This window comes from Sminthopsis crassicaudata, chromosome 6 (genome assembly GCF_048593235.1).
Source record: "Sminthopsis crassicaudata isolate SCR6 chromosome 6, ASM4859323v1, whole genome shotgun sequence".
Lineage (NCBI taxonomy): Eukaryota > Metazoa > Chordata > Mammalia > Dasyuromorphia > Dasyuridae > Sminthopsis > Sminthopsis crassicaudata.
This window is the reverse complement of record NC_133622.1, coordinates 53,557,592-53,572,406: the sequence shown is the minus strand read 5'-3', so window position 1 is coordinate 53,572,406 and position 14,815 is coordinate 53,557,592. Positions and strand designations below refer to the sequence as shown.

The window sequence follows — 14,815 nt, the reverse complement described above, 5'->3', positions numbered from 1 at the left end:
AACAGTTGCTTTCCTGTAAGTTTATCAAATTGGTCATGGAATTCCCCTGCTGAATCTCTTCCATTCAGCAGCAAATACTCCAAAATGAATAGTTTTCTAATAAGTCTCTGGTTTCTTCAGAAAAAGCACAGCCTCATGAACACAAGTGGAGTTTATTCAAATAGATGGTAAAGCCAACTAGATTATAGACAAAATATTTATGAAACATGGATGCTGAAAGGTCACCTTGGATACTTTCAGATGAGAAGCAGGTTAATATCTGGGCCTTTAGAGTCTCTGGACCCACACCAACTATCAGCATGCTGAGGTGGGCACTGTTTTATATATAAAGTTTATTAGTGAAGAAACAATAACAGATCTTGACTTAAAATTGGATCATCTTCTTCAAGATCAATAGCTACACACCCAGGAGAAGTTTAGAGAATGATTGACCTTTATTATATCATAGTCTTGAATCTGAGGTCTGACAAGATCTCCTCATCTATTGTACATACTCAAGTGTATCTAGTGTATTTATGCTAATCAATACAGAAGGTTTTGTTGTTGCTGTTTTAGTAAATTAAAATTAGCTTCATAGAATTCCCTCATCTACTTTCTGAATATAGATCACAAGCCCAGGCCCAGGTTTTAACAGAAAAGTAGACAGAAATAGTAGTCAAGAAAGTACTAGCACAAGATTATAATATTTTTCTTCTTATTTTGAAATGCTCAAATGACAATTAAGTCTGAAGTTATAGAAATTAAACTCACATAAGATTTATTCTGAAAAATGGAGCTCTATTCATTAAGTGCATACCATTTCACGAGATGGGCTAAACCAATCATGCAACAATAGATAGGAAATCCATCAGTGAAGAAATACTAGGAAATTTTTTTGCCTTCATTCTTAGGTCCAATTCCAAATAAATTACGAGAAGCCAAAGTGGAAATCATAAGCAACGATGTCTGCAACCAAAGAGATGTGTATGGTGGAGCTGTATCATCAGGAATGATATGTGCAGGATTCTTGTCAGGAAAAGTGGATGCATGTGAGGTAAGTTTCAATTGGCAGCCACATAAATTATCATTCTAAGTAAGGAAAATCCTTTTCAACCTGTGAATCAAAGCAATTTAGGAACCTCCATGGAACCTAGATATATGGTAGAGAGAGGGAAATGGGAGGAAAAGCTAATAGAGAAAAGATCTCTCTCAAGACTTTTTATTGCTCAGGACAACTTAGAACAACCGGAACTGAGGAGCAAATGATGACTTACAAATGAGAAAGCAGCAATAGGAGAAACCTTTGGAGAAATCCCAACAATATAATATCAAATACTAAATATGTGTTTGACAGGGTTATGATAGTTTAGAAAAGGGAGAAACTACTTCTATTGGGGGCAGTAGGAGAACAGAATTTCAGGAAAGACTAATTCAAGGAAGAAAAATTAGTTGATTTTATTCAAACCAATTTGGAAATCTCAGCCTCATTAACACTATTCTTTAGCTAAAAGAAGGAAGAATGATCAACCACAAAATAAAAATGATCCAAATTATCAAATAAACAGAGATGGTAGGAAGATTAGGATAGGCTGTCAATTAGGGATTTATTTACTGCTTGCCCTTTTTTTTTTTTAGTAAGCTAATGATACTAGCATTGGGGATTGGGGGAAACTAAGCAGCATAGTGCATAGAATGCTGGATTTAGCAAATGAAAATTCACATGAATGAATGAAAAAACTAATAGTTTGAATTCTGTCTCTGATGCTTACTATCTCTGTTATCCTGGGACAATCACTTAATTTTCTCTCAGCCCCAGTTTTTCCTTCAGTGAAATAGGAACAATGATAATATTATCTCTCACAGTGTTATTATGTAGCTCAAATGGGATAATATATGTAAAGTCCTTTATAAAACTTAAGGTACTACATAAATATTAACTGTGATTGTTTCTGACACTCATTTCTGAAATTATTTTATGTAATATAGTGAATATTTCTATTATTCCCTTAGGGTGATTCTGGAGGACCACTGGTTATACCAGAGAACAGGCTCTGGTACATTATTGGAATAGTTAGCTGGGGAATAGGCTGTGGAAAAGAAAACAAGCCTGGACTTTATACCAAAGTGGCCCGTTATCGGGACTGGATCAAATCAAAAACTAACATCTAATGCAATGTCTTTGTCATTTTTTGTAAAGAATGGACACAACATATGCAGGTCAGGATTCTCAAATATATGTTTAATTTATGCTTAATTTATATTTAATTGCATCCACTTGTTTTTATTCTTTGACTATAAGGAACAGAAAATATAGCCACTCTTTGACAACTCTCATCTCACAAATTAAATTTATTATGTATTTATTATGTGCCTATTACTATAAAGATTAGACACAATGATCTCTTATCCCATAATACATTACAAAATATATACAACTTGAGAAAAGTAAAAATCTTATTACTTTAAATGGTTTCATCTTTCATGGCACTCTCTAATCCTCCAAGATATACCTAGGCTCTGTGTGTATTTGTTCATTTTTAATTTCCCTGTTACTCAAAGCATAATGTAAAAGAAAGAACCTGATACGAGAAGATAAGAGATCTGGATTCCTTGTACCATTAATTAGTTGCATAACCTTGGGCAAGATACTCAATATTCAAGGGTTTCAGTTTCCTCATATTCAAATAAGAGGATTGATGGTTCATAGATCTAAATCTTCTTTAATTTTAAAAGTCTGTAATAATCTGCTCTATCCTGGATGCCAGTCTTTAAAGCCAGGGGTCTTTTAAGTTTGTGTGTGTATGTCACGGACATTTTTATCAGTCTGGTAAATAAAGTCCATGAGCCCCTTCTAAAAATGTGCTTTTAAAAAAATTCATAATGTTAAAAAAATACAAATGTTTCAAGTTATTATGTGAAAATGAAGATTTTTTTCATTAAAATTCATCAATCTCCCTGACATCTATGAACCCCTTGACCCCCAAGTTAAGGATTCTTGCTTTAAATCTGGCTCAAGCAGATGAGTAAACATTTACTCTATACTTTCTTGCCCTTGGCTGAGCACATTAGCCTTCCCTTCATTCACCTTTGTCTTCAACATCAAATAAACTTTATTAAGCAGTGTCATGTGTTCTGTTCTAAAAAACAAAAACAAACAAACAAAAAAACAAGCTGGTGCCCTGACTTGACAGAATCTTGCATTTTAAAACACAGCACCAAAAGAGGGAGAGAAACCCAAGAAAAGATCTACTTTCCAGGCAGAATTTATTCAAATACTTGAAACTGAAAAATGTTTACATTTCTATATTTATCTAATGGCTTTAGAGTGCTAACCTATAGCCAAATGCACTGATATTTTAGCCTTTCAGCAAGAAATGAATGAGTCAGATGCTGATGGCATTTAACAGAGAAGATACAATAGGATGCTGAATTAAATTACTAAAATTTTTGGATAAACCTCTGAAACTAAGGACAAAGACTCCTAAACTTTGGACTACAATAAAAAGTCTTAATGAAGAGAAAATGAGAAGAATGAGATGAGATCTCAAAGAGCCAAGAGACATTTTCAATTATAGAAATGAGAAGAAATTCCATCTTATTATTAATGATTATTTTTCAATAATAGATTTGTAACATGTATTATATTCTTCTAAACATGCTATTTTTCATTATAGTACAATAAAATATCCTATAATATGGAAACAAACATGAATCTTGATTTTTCAATTTCTTTTATAATATTAATCTAGTTTAAAATGTCACTACAAAAATATCCATCATCATAATAATAATAAAAAAAAAGGAATTATTTCAGGAGGTTTGGTTTCTGTTCTATTTGAAAGAACACTAAAATGATGAGGAAAAACCACTGTTAGGATGGTAATGATAATTTTTCTATTAACTAGCACCTACTATGTGCCAGTCAACATGCTACATTCTTTAAAAAATTATCTTATTTGATCCCCATAATAATCCTGGGGAGATAAGTGACATTATTCCAGTTTTTCTAATGAGGAAACTTAGGTAAGTTGCCCAGAATCACACAACTAGTAAATCTGAACTGATGCCAGTTGATACACTCTATCCATCTCATTCACCACCTAGTTCCTTGAAGGGAAAAGGTAGTACTATTTCTCTATGAGCTTACACTCAAATGGGGGATATAATCTTCAAACAACTATGTACAAACAAGAGATATACCAGCTAAACTGGATATAATCAACAGAAGAAGCTCATTAGCATTAAGGGGAACCCTGGAAGCCATCTTACAGAACATGAAGCTGTAGCAAAGATTTGAAGAAATCCAGGGAATCCAGGAGATTGGATGGGGAGGGAAAAAGTTCCAAGTTTAAAGGACACTCATAAGTAAGTATTCTTTGAGTGGGAAAATAGAACTCTACTATAGAGTTCAGCAAAGGAGTGATAGCTAAATGTATATGTATCTGTATTTACGTGCATCCCCACCATTACCACCATCCACCACCACATTCCCTGTGAGTACTTGTTACCAGGGATCCCATTGATCTTAGGAAATTATGTTTTCTCTTCTGTTGCTTTTCCTTTTCTTTTGCTATAAAATTAATAGAATAAGTCATTCTTTGGGGGTTTTATCAAATCAAAGGATTTTATTTCCCTTCCTAAATATTCTTCTGTACAAATTAATATATATCTCTGGTAACAAATATAGACTCAATTTCTTTGAATCATGGCTATAATGGGATATATGGTTAAAGAAAAAGACCCCCATTTTTGTTTTTAAATCATCTAACCAAGAAAAATCATTGCTAGCTTTTGCATAGAAATGTACATGTTTCTTGTTTTATCTTCAAAGCAACCCCAAAAGGTAGATGCTATTGTTATTCCACTTTACAGGTCTTAGACCTGAGGCTCCTGAAGTTAAATGACTCAGCTGGCAGTAACAACCAGTGAGTTTCTTAAGCAGATTTCTTTCTCCTTTAACTGGGATGCTCTCTTTACTCTGCTGTCATTTCCTTATGTGCTATAGGGTATATTTTCCTTTTCTCCCTTTTTGCAGTGCTTCAAATTGAAAATGATTAGATCATGAATTTCAAGCTAAGAACGACCTCAGGAATCATTTTTTTTTTTTTTTTACAAATGAGCAAATAAGGTCCATAGAGATGTGAACTACTATTGCTTTTTTTTTTTAAAGACTAACTCACCATGATTATGTATGAATTGAATACAAATGAAGAATCCTTGGTGATTGTACTTTACAAATTAGACGGAAGGTGAGATTTCTCTGTCAAACATGTCACATCCCTTTGCTTTTTTTTTTTAAACCTGATTATTGCCCAAAATTTTCACAGAAAGAAGACTATTCCTAGAGGAATTGGCCTAATGTATGATTCAGTACATTTTGACTCCATTATAGTAGAGAATAAGGAGAGTGGGTAGGTGGTATATTGGTTAGAGTGCTGGGCCTGAAGTCAGGAAGAATCATCTTCCTGAGTTCAAATATGACCTCAGACACTTATCACTTGTATGACCCTGGGCAAGTCATTTTACCCATTTGCTTCAGTTTCCTCATCTTTAATTTGAGCCAGAAAAGGGAATGGCAATCCATTCCAGTATCTTTGCCAAGAAAACCCAAATTAGAATTGCAAAGCCAGACATGACTGAAATGATTGACCAACAACAACGGAGAATAACCTGTTAGTGCCTCTAAGTATCAAGAGTTGATACTCTAGGGTTTCCTCCCTCAGACCTTAGGAAATGCTTTCCCTTCTCATGGTGTGCTGGGACAATTGTTTCTGGTCAAACTATCTATAGCAGACATAGGGATATCCAGAATGTTCAAAATCTATGGGACTACCATTTGGGGAAAAGACTTATTCCCTTTGTTGAAAGAAGATTTTAGTTTCATAGTTAAACAAGGAAATAAATAATAATGCTATTGTAGCATTTAATTTTACATAAAAATAGAGCATTTCTTGCTAACCAAAGGATAATCGTTTTGCTTAGAAAGAAACAGGCATAATAAAATAAAATGCCCTATTAAACCCTGCAGGTGTACCACAGTTTTGATTATAAAGATGAAAGCATACCAAATGATATTTTGGGCAAGCAATCAATCCAAAACAAAAACAAGGTCTATACAATTCACTGATGCAATGTCAATTACAGCCAAATCCAGGAAACAGCAATATGACAGACACCTGCATCCAACTATTCCATCAAGAAAGTCATAAGAAAAATAAAACAAAACAAGGTGGGTCTATTGTTATGCTGCCATCTCCTGGTCTATGTAAACAATAGGAAATCATTAAACAAACACAATTTAATTTAACAAATATTTTTAAAGTATGTATGATGTGTTAGATACTGTCAACACAGAAATGAAAAAAAAAGCATAGTCTATAACCTCAAGAGACTTAAACAATTCAATTCATAGGAGCATCGCACCTGGAAATTAGGAGAGGCTTTAGATATCTCAGTTTATAGTCAACCAGTTTGAAATTTAACATATTGATTTTTATTCAAGTCAAATCAACAAATAATTGCTGTAGATCTATAGCAGAAAACAAAGATGAATAAGATGTAGCCTTGTTACCACAAGAATATCTTTCTATTTCTTACATTCTAGTCATGAGCTTTACCATCGCTATTTGCTGTTCTTCACTCCATTTTCTGCCCCTTTCCTTGTTATCTCCTCTGCTTGGAATGCTCCCCCTTATTATCCCCACTCTTAGTATTCTTGGGTTCCTTTAAGCCTCCTTCAAGAAGTCTTTCCTGGCACCTTTAGCTACTCATGTCACTGGAACTGATTTATGTGTTGTCATCCCTCCCCTAATTTTCCTCTCGTATTACATGTTACTTGAAGACACAGATTAGTTTTGATTTTCTAAATATACCCAGTGCTTGACATAGTATTTGTCAAATTATAAGTACTTAATAAATGCATATTGATTGATAGATTGATTAATAATCTCTTGAGAACACTTGCACTTTTTTGTCCACAAATACCGATATAAGTGGAAAGAATAAAGTACAGTAAAGGAGAAAGATGTGAACCAAACCATGAGGTTCAGTTGAGTAAAGATTATGTTTGCCAAAGTCAATGATATGTCAAAAGTTCTACAATAACAATTCACAAGGTCCTATATAATAATATGAAATCCATCTCAGATTAGAAAATCATTCTGATAGTAACTAATAAAGATGATTTTTTCCCTCTGTGGGAGCAAAATATAAGAGAAGGAAAGATCCTTTCATAATATACAAAGTAATTTGTAGCATTAGTAGCTTGATCCATTTTTTCATTCTTTCATTAATGAACATTTATTAAGCACCTATTAATCACAATGAGTGAATGAGTGTTGTAAGAATAAATGAGACTAATAAGGCAGTCTCCCATCCCAAAATGTTAGAAGAAATTAGGTGTATAGGTTCAAGGCACAGTATAGAATACCAAATCAAACCTCAGATTAGGTTGTGAACTCCTTGAAAGCAGGATTGTATTTTGCCTTGTTTTTTATTTTTATTTTTAAAAGTTTTCATTTACCAGATATATGCATGGGTAATTTTACAACAATGACAATTGCTAAATCTTCTGTTCCAATTTTTCCCCTCCTCCCCCCCCCAGATGGCAGGTTGACCAATACATGTTAAATATGCCAGAGTATAATTTGAGTATAATATATATATATATATATATATATATATATATATATATATATATATATATATATATATAACCAAACAGTTGTTTTCTTGTACAAAAAGAATCCGACTTTGAAATAGTGTACAATTAGCCTGTGAAGGAAATCCAAAATGCAGGCGGACAAAATTAGAGGGATTGGGAATTCTATGTAGTGGTTCATAGTCATCTCTAGAGTTCTTTTGCTGGGTTTGGCTGGTTCAGTTCATTACTGCTCTATTGAAACTGATCCGGCCCATCTCACTGTTGAACATTTGCCTTGTTTTTTATCCCCAGCACTTACTACAGCACCTGGCATATAAAAGGTACTTAATAAATGTTTATTGATTTATTGATCAGATCATAGGATCCTAAACCAAGAGCGAAAGAGATCTCAAAGGCCAATTCAACCCTCTAATTTAACAGATGATGAAGCTGAATAAAGTTACCAAGACAAAAGGTACGTGACTTGTCCAAAGTCACACATTAGTAACACAACTAAGATTTGAGTTCAGATCTTCTGTTTTCTTATCCATTACTCTCTCCATGATACCACATCCTCAATTTCTGAACTTAAATTTCTTTTGATATGAGAGGGTTTGGGGAAGTGAGAATTGAATTTGATCAATTTGATGAACTCTCCAATTTCCTTGATGAAGCAGTCATTTTGGGGGACAGTGTATGAGAGGTGTATCTCTATGTAAACTGTAGGCTTATCCAGTGGCATTTTGCTTACAATGTTTTCTGTGATTGGGGTTGCCACCAGAGGCAATATGGTATAATGGACAGAGAACTGACTATAGAGTCAGAAAGAACAATTTACATGTTACCTCTGACAAACAATGGCTATGGAATACTAAGAAAATTATTTAACTGGAAAGGAAGATATTCATTAGACCTTATTTTTGTTATCTTAATATTAGGGAATTGGATTCAACAGCCTCTAAGTTCTCTTCCAGGTCTAAACCTAGGACCCAAGATTTCTGATTAGTTAGGACTCAAAAAGGAGGATTCTTATCAGAGGAATCTCCCATCCCTATGGTTTGATTAAAGTAAGATGACAAATCAGGTTGGCCATTTTCTGTTCCTTTTTTGATTTTTCACTTGCTCCTTTTTCCAGAGTTCCATGTTGTTGAGGAAGTAAAAATGGATCCCCCTTTTCCCTCACTCTAGGTGCAGTTGATGGAAACTCTTATTAGAAGCCCATGATAGAAGTAGACATGTTTTACACGCAGCCTTAGTGCCTGAAAATAGAATTTCCCAGTACAAATTTTCTCAGTACAAAATGAAGAGGTTTCATGTGCTCATTCACATGCCCTAAGAGCAAAGTTCCTGAGAGAGGATTCCCCATCTTCATTGCCAGAAATAACATATTTTAATCTCTTGCTTGTTATTTTATCTGTGATCCTTCCTTGGGCTACTACCAACATTCATGGCCTTCATTCCTATTCATATGTTACTGAACGAGAGAAATCATAAATCTGTGTTGATTGGGTCCACTACAAATTTAGCTTATATAATGTCAAATGGGCCCTTTCTTCACCAAGGCAATCTTTTTATACCTTCCTCATTGATTTACTATCCTAACTCACTATAGTGGCTGTTTCAAAACTTTGCAAACTTTCTCAAGTCTTGGTAGTCCTTACTCCTCATACTCTTAGCTAAAAACCTTGCTCAGACTTCAACAACAATAAAATTGGGGATATACAACAAAGGCTTCTTTTTCTTCCTTCCTCTTCTTCTCACATCAACCATGAATGTTCCTAAAGCAAAGGTCTGACTAAGTCACCTCCTGCCCAATCAACTCTAGTGTCTCTAATATTCTTACTATAGTCAAGTGACATTGACCTTTCTGCATACATCTCCCAATGACTGCATAATTTCCCTATTTCCCACAACTAGAGTATTACTTTTCTCTTCACCTTTGTCTCTCTGACTTTCATCAAGACAGCTCAAATCTCACCTTCTTTATAAAACTTTTCTTCCCTTCCCATCATTCTTCTCCTCCCTTTTTTCTCTGAAATAATTTCCCACTTGAACTCCATAGATTTTATTTATATATAATCATTTCATGCTTTCTCTCCCTTTAGAATGTCAACTCTTTCAGGTAAGACATTGTATCTTTGTATTTCTTTGTATCCTCAAAGCTTAGCACAATGCCAAGAACATAGTAGACACTTAAAAATGCTTTCTGACAGCTGGAAAACTGATAAAAGTTTCTGTAGGAGCACAAGAAAGAACCAGACATAGTCCCTATAAAGTAGGAATCTTGGAGAAAGACGAGCATTTTCCTTAGTTCCTATAGTTTAAGGACAGAAACCATATATTGGGGAGAGTGGAAAAGGGCAAGATGTCTGGATTTAATCATTCCCTAAACATCACTTGTGATTACAGGGAATTATTCATGCAATACAGTTCCATTGGGAAGGATTTGAGCATTTAGCAACTCCAAACTGAGTTGTCCAGTTCCTCAAAGAGAGTAAAATTATTCATGGGGTTAAAGGGAAAGCAACTGAAATGCTATTTCATGTGTTTTCCATTAATTAATATTATTATTTCTACAGATTAGTGAGTCTTTCAAGTGTTCAATGTGTTTTCTGTATAACTTTTTAGCATAAAACCATTGCAACTTCTGCATTTTGTGTGGGATAAAATAAAGGTGGTATTTTACCCATCCCATTTGTTATTTTGAATGCCTGTGTAGAAGCTGAGAACCACACTTCACATGTTTGGGGAAAACCCAGTTAAATACTTTAGCTAAGCTATATCAGATTTCTTCATAGGAAACTAAAGTAGGAGCACAATGAGCCACAAAGAAAAACAGGTGCTCTTGACTAAGCCTTCAGGATTTGGCTCAAGCCTAGAACCCTATTCATGTTTTTTAAAGAAGAATTTAATATTGTTGTTGACTTTTTAATCTGAGTTATTTTCAGAATGAAAAATAAAATGTTAGTCTTGGAGTAACCCTTTACAATTCTATCAATTTCCTTTTTGAAAATTTATTTAGTACTTTATCTTTTCCTAGTTACATGTAGAAACAAATTTTTACTATTGTTTTTAAACTTTTGAGTTTCAGATTCCTTTTTCAACACTGCACCACCCCATTGAGAATACAAGCAATTCAATATAGGTTATACATGTGTAACCATGTAAGTCATGTGGTGAAAGAAAACACAGAAAAACCCTCAAGAAAAATAAAGAAAATAAAAACAAATGTATGCTTCCATCTGAATTCATGACCACACATATGGTTAGTTCTTTCTCTGGTTATGGAAGCCATTTTTCACCAAAAGTCTTTCAGAGTTGTCTTGGATCATTGTATAGCTGAAAGTAATTATCTTATTCATAGATTATCATCTTACAATATTGCTGTTACTTTGTACACAGTACTTTTTACTTTGCATCAGCTCATGGAAGTCTTTCCAGGCTTTTCTGAGAACATCATGCTCATCATATAACACAAAAGTATTTCAATATAATTACATACTACCATTTATTCAGCCATTCCCCAATTGATGGGCATCTGTTCAATTTCCAATTCTTTGTTCCCCCCCCAAAAAAAACTACTACTATTTTGTGCCTATGGCTAGACAAAAATCAAGATGGATAAATGAAGATATTGGAAATGCTTTTATCTTACTTTCTGGGCCATGAGTCACCGATTCTTAGCCAGTACATTTTGACATTGCAATTCATTTTGAAAGGCCTCCTTCTGCATTTGAGTCAGTCAATAAATATCTATTTAGTACCTACCATGTTCCAGGCACTGTAGTAAGTACTGGGGATACAAAGAAAGGCATAAGGTAGCTCCTTTCCCTAAGGACCTCACATAAGATATGACATAAAAAGAAATTACAAAGTCGAGTTATCCTTCGGGGGGACAGAATGAAATCCCATAGAAATGGGAAATAATCTGAGAGTTTCATAGTTGATTTCATTTTGCAGAATGATAAGTTTCTGGAGATGATGAAGTCTAGGAAAGTCACCAGATGGAAAATGATTAGGTGAATTTCCTGAGCTCCTTCCTTAATTGTAGAAGATCCACAAGTAGCTTTCTGGTGTTCAATCTTTACATCTTTCATTAGGAGGGAGGAACCCTAGGATCAGGGAATACTGAGAAGGTGTGAGTTTCTGAGATGATTTCATCTTGAAGAATGATGAGTTTCTACAAATAGGGAAGTTCATGAAAGGAGGCAAGTGGGGGAAATTCCCTAGAATTCTTCTCTGTGTCAGAATGCTAATATTCTTCCCATTCTTCTTTTCCAGATTTTGAATGGGGGATGTTAATAAGAGAAGATAATTATAATTAATATGTAGACATTTTACTGGGTGCTGGCTTGATCTGTAATTTCACAAATATGTTAGACTTAAAATGACATAGAAACATTCTTATTTATTGATGCCCAGTTCTTCATTGAGAAACAACATCTAGCACAGACGTGGCACATAGCAGTTACTTATTAAGGATTCACTGATTGAGAATACATTATGTTCAATGCACTGTGCTAGATGCTGCAGGAAAGTTCTTGTCCTTAATAATATTATTATTCAATAGAGGAAATACAACATATGCATAAATAACTATAATAAAAGGCAAAATATGATCTACATAAAGAGAAGAGCTAATATTTGTACAGAATGTTAAGATTTACAAAATAGTTTCCACATGCTATTTTATTTGATCTTCATAAAAACTCTGTAAAATGGATTCTATTATTATCCTCACTGAAAGATAAGGAAACTGAGATTTAGACAGCTTAAGTGTCTTGAACAGAATCACACATTTAGTGTCTGAAACAGGATTCAAATATATTTTTCTCAATCCAATTCATGACTACCTACTATGCCACCTAGGGATACAAAGAAAGAAAGATCAGCTTCACTTGGGAAACCAGGGGATTTTATTGGGGTGGTGCCCTTTGAATTTACTCTAGAAAGATGGGTAAGAATCGCCAAGTAGGAAATAAATAATTGGATTTCAGGTAGAGGGAATGGAATAAGCCAAGTTGAGAAGGTAATAATTTACAAGATATGGTGAGGGCATAGTGAACAATTTCCTTTGGCTAGAGCAATAAAACATATATTTGGAAATTATATGAACTAATATTTGAAAGAGAGACTGGGGATCAAAGTGTAGAGAGCTTCAAATATCAGGCATCAGTTGATCTTCATTCATGATTAAATATTTGAAAGATTTTCAGCAAGGCCAGGATTGTACAATAGCTGTGCTTTAGAAGGATTTGTATGAGATGTATATATGGGAGAGATGTATGTATGGGATGTATGATAGAACCTAATGCTAAAAAAGAGCAGTTGGAAAACATTTGCAATTTTGTACGTGAAAAGCAATGATATTCTCATCCAGAGTAATAATAACAGTGTTGGAAAGGGAGAATATATGCATGAGTAATTGCAGAGGTAATATCAACAAAACTTAGGGACTGGCTGGATATGTGGGGGTTGATGAAGGGTAAGTAGATAAGAACAACCAAGACAACTCTTGAGAGAGGTTGGGACTAAAGAAATAAACTTTGAAGTCATATAGAGAGGTGAGAATTGAAAGGAGGATAGATGTGATTCCTAAGGGGAAAAGTAGACAGAAAGCGGAGTCACAATAGTTTGGCACCTTGGAGAGTTCCTACTCTGATGATCTAATTATATAATCAGAAATAGAGTCATCCTCATCCACAGAGACATGGTGGATTACAGGTGCAGAATATAAACTACATCGTCGGAAAACTGATTTTCTGAAGTGTTTTTAGTAATGCAAGAGACAGTATAGGTACTAAGAAATGACTATAGCATAAAAAATAAAAAAATAAGCTGGTTTGAGGGTAAGATGAAAATAACAAGAATTATTTGGTACATGCTAACAGTAGAATATTCAGCTTCATGTTGTGAAAGAGTTCTAGACTGGAGTTTCAAAGGAGCTGGGTTTGAATACCATTACATTTCAAAAACAAGTATTTATTAAAGAGCCTCATTGTGCAAGGTGCTATTCTAGAAATTACAAAGACAAATATGATTTTAAAGAGATTCCATGCTACTGGACTGTATGTTCATTTCCTGCCCAGTATGACCTTGAGTTAACTCTAAATTCTCTAAGTCTCTTCCCTGATATGTAAGAAGAAGAGAGGACTAGATAAATGTCACTTGACCCTGTCTGCCTAAGTTCCTCATCTATAAAATGAACTAAAGAACGACTTGGGAAATCAGAAAACCCCAAATGTGGTAACAAAGAGTTAGATATGACTGAAGTGATGGAACAACAGTAGAGGTGTAAGAGAGACACTGGGCTTGATTGATAGGGGTTTGGACTTGAAGTCAGGAAGATTGTAATAGCCAGAAAGACCAAGAAGACTACGTACAGGCTGGATATGTCTCTTACTCTATCACTGTGCTAGGCAAGTCTTTAAGATTGCATGAAGTAAAGAAGGTGCTAGCTTATAAGGGGATTTTTCTTAGCTATCTGGGAATTTCCAATACCAGTAAAATCATAGATCAGGCTCTGTCCATATCTTCAGAGATAAGAGCTAAAGTCAAGAAATAAAGTCTCTAAGACAGAGAGCAAAGAGAGAGAGAAAGAATAGAACTCTAGGAGGGCCTGTATTTCAAGTGTATGAGAGGTAAAGAAATCAGCAAAAAAGAGAGAACAAGAAGTATAAATCAGAAGAAGGATTAAAATTTATTTTTTCCAAATAATGCAAAGATAGTTTTCAACATTCACTTTTGCAAAACATTGCACTTCAGATTTTTTTCTCCCTCTTTTCTCACCTTTCCCTCCTCCCAAAAGCAACCAATTTGATATAGTTTAAATATGTGCAATTCACCTAAATATATTTCCACATTAATTATGCTGAAAAAGAAAAAATCAGATCAAAATGGGAAAAAAAACACAAGAAAAAAAAAACAAGCAAACAAACAACAACAAAAAGATGAAAATACTATGCTTTGATTGACATGTGGGTCCATTTCCCTCTTTTATAATCTCTTTGGAATACAGATCTAGTAGGGATACTGTTGAACTAAAGAATATGCATATTTTGATAGCCCTTTGGTTATAAGAACTAAGATTATTAAGAAATTCAAGGAAAGAGATAGTACTGAGAAAAAACTGGTGCTCAAAGGTTAAAACAGATGAGGTTTGAAAATAAAAAAGCCACTGGATTTAGTTGTCAG

General features: G+C 34.2%; 1 protein-coding gene across 1 annotated transcript in view; it reads left to right on the top strand.

The window, feature by feature from the left end:
• Positions 1–2,237, top strand: part of LOC141546611 (transmembrane protease serine 11G-like) — a 34,524-nt gene extending 32,287 nt beyond the window's left edge. Inside the window, exons 9-10 of the mRNA XM_074274563.1 lie at positions 891–1,033; positions 1,990–2,237. Of these exons, the coding sequence (XP_074130664.1) occupies positions 891–1,033; positions 1,990–2,148 (302 nt within the window). The 3' untranslated portion in view covers positions 2,149–2,237. The remainder of the gene's footprint in view (positions 1–890; positions 1,034–1,989) is intronic.
• The last annotated feature ends 12,578 nt before the right edge of the window (positions 2,238–14,815 follow it).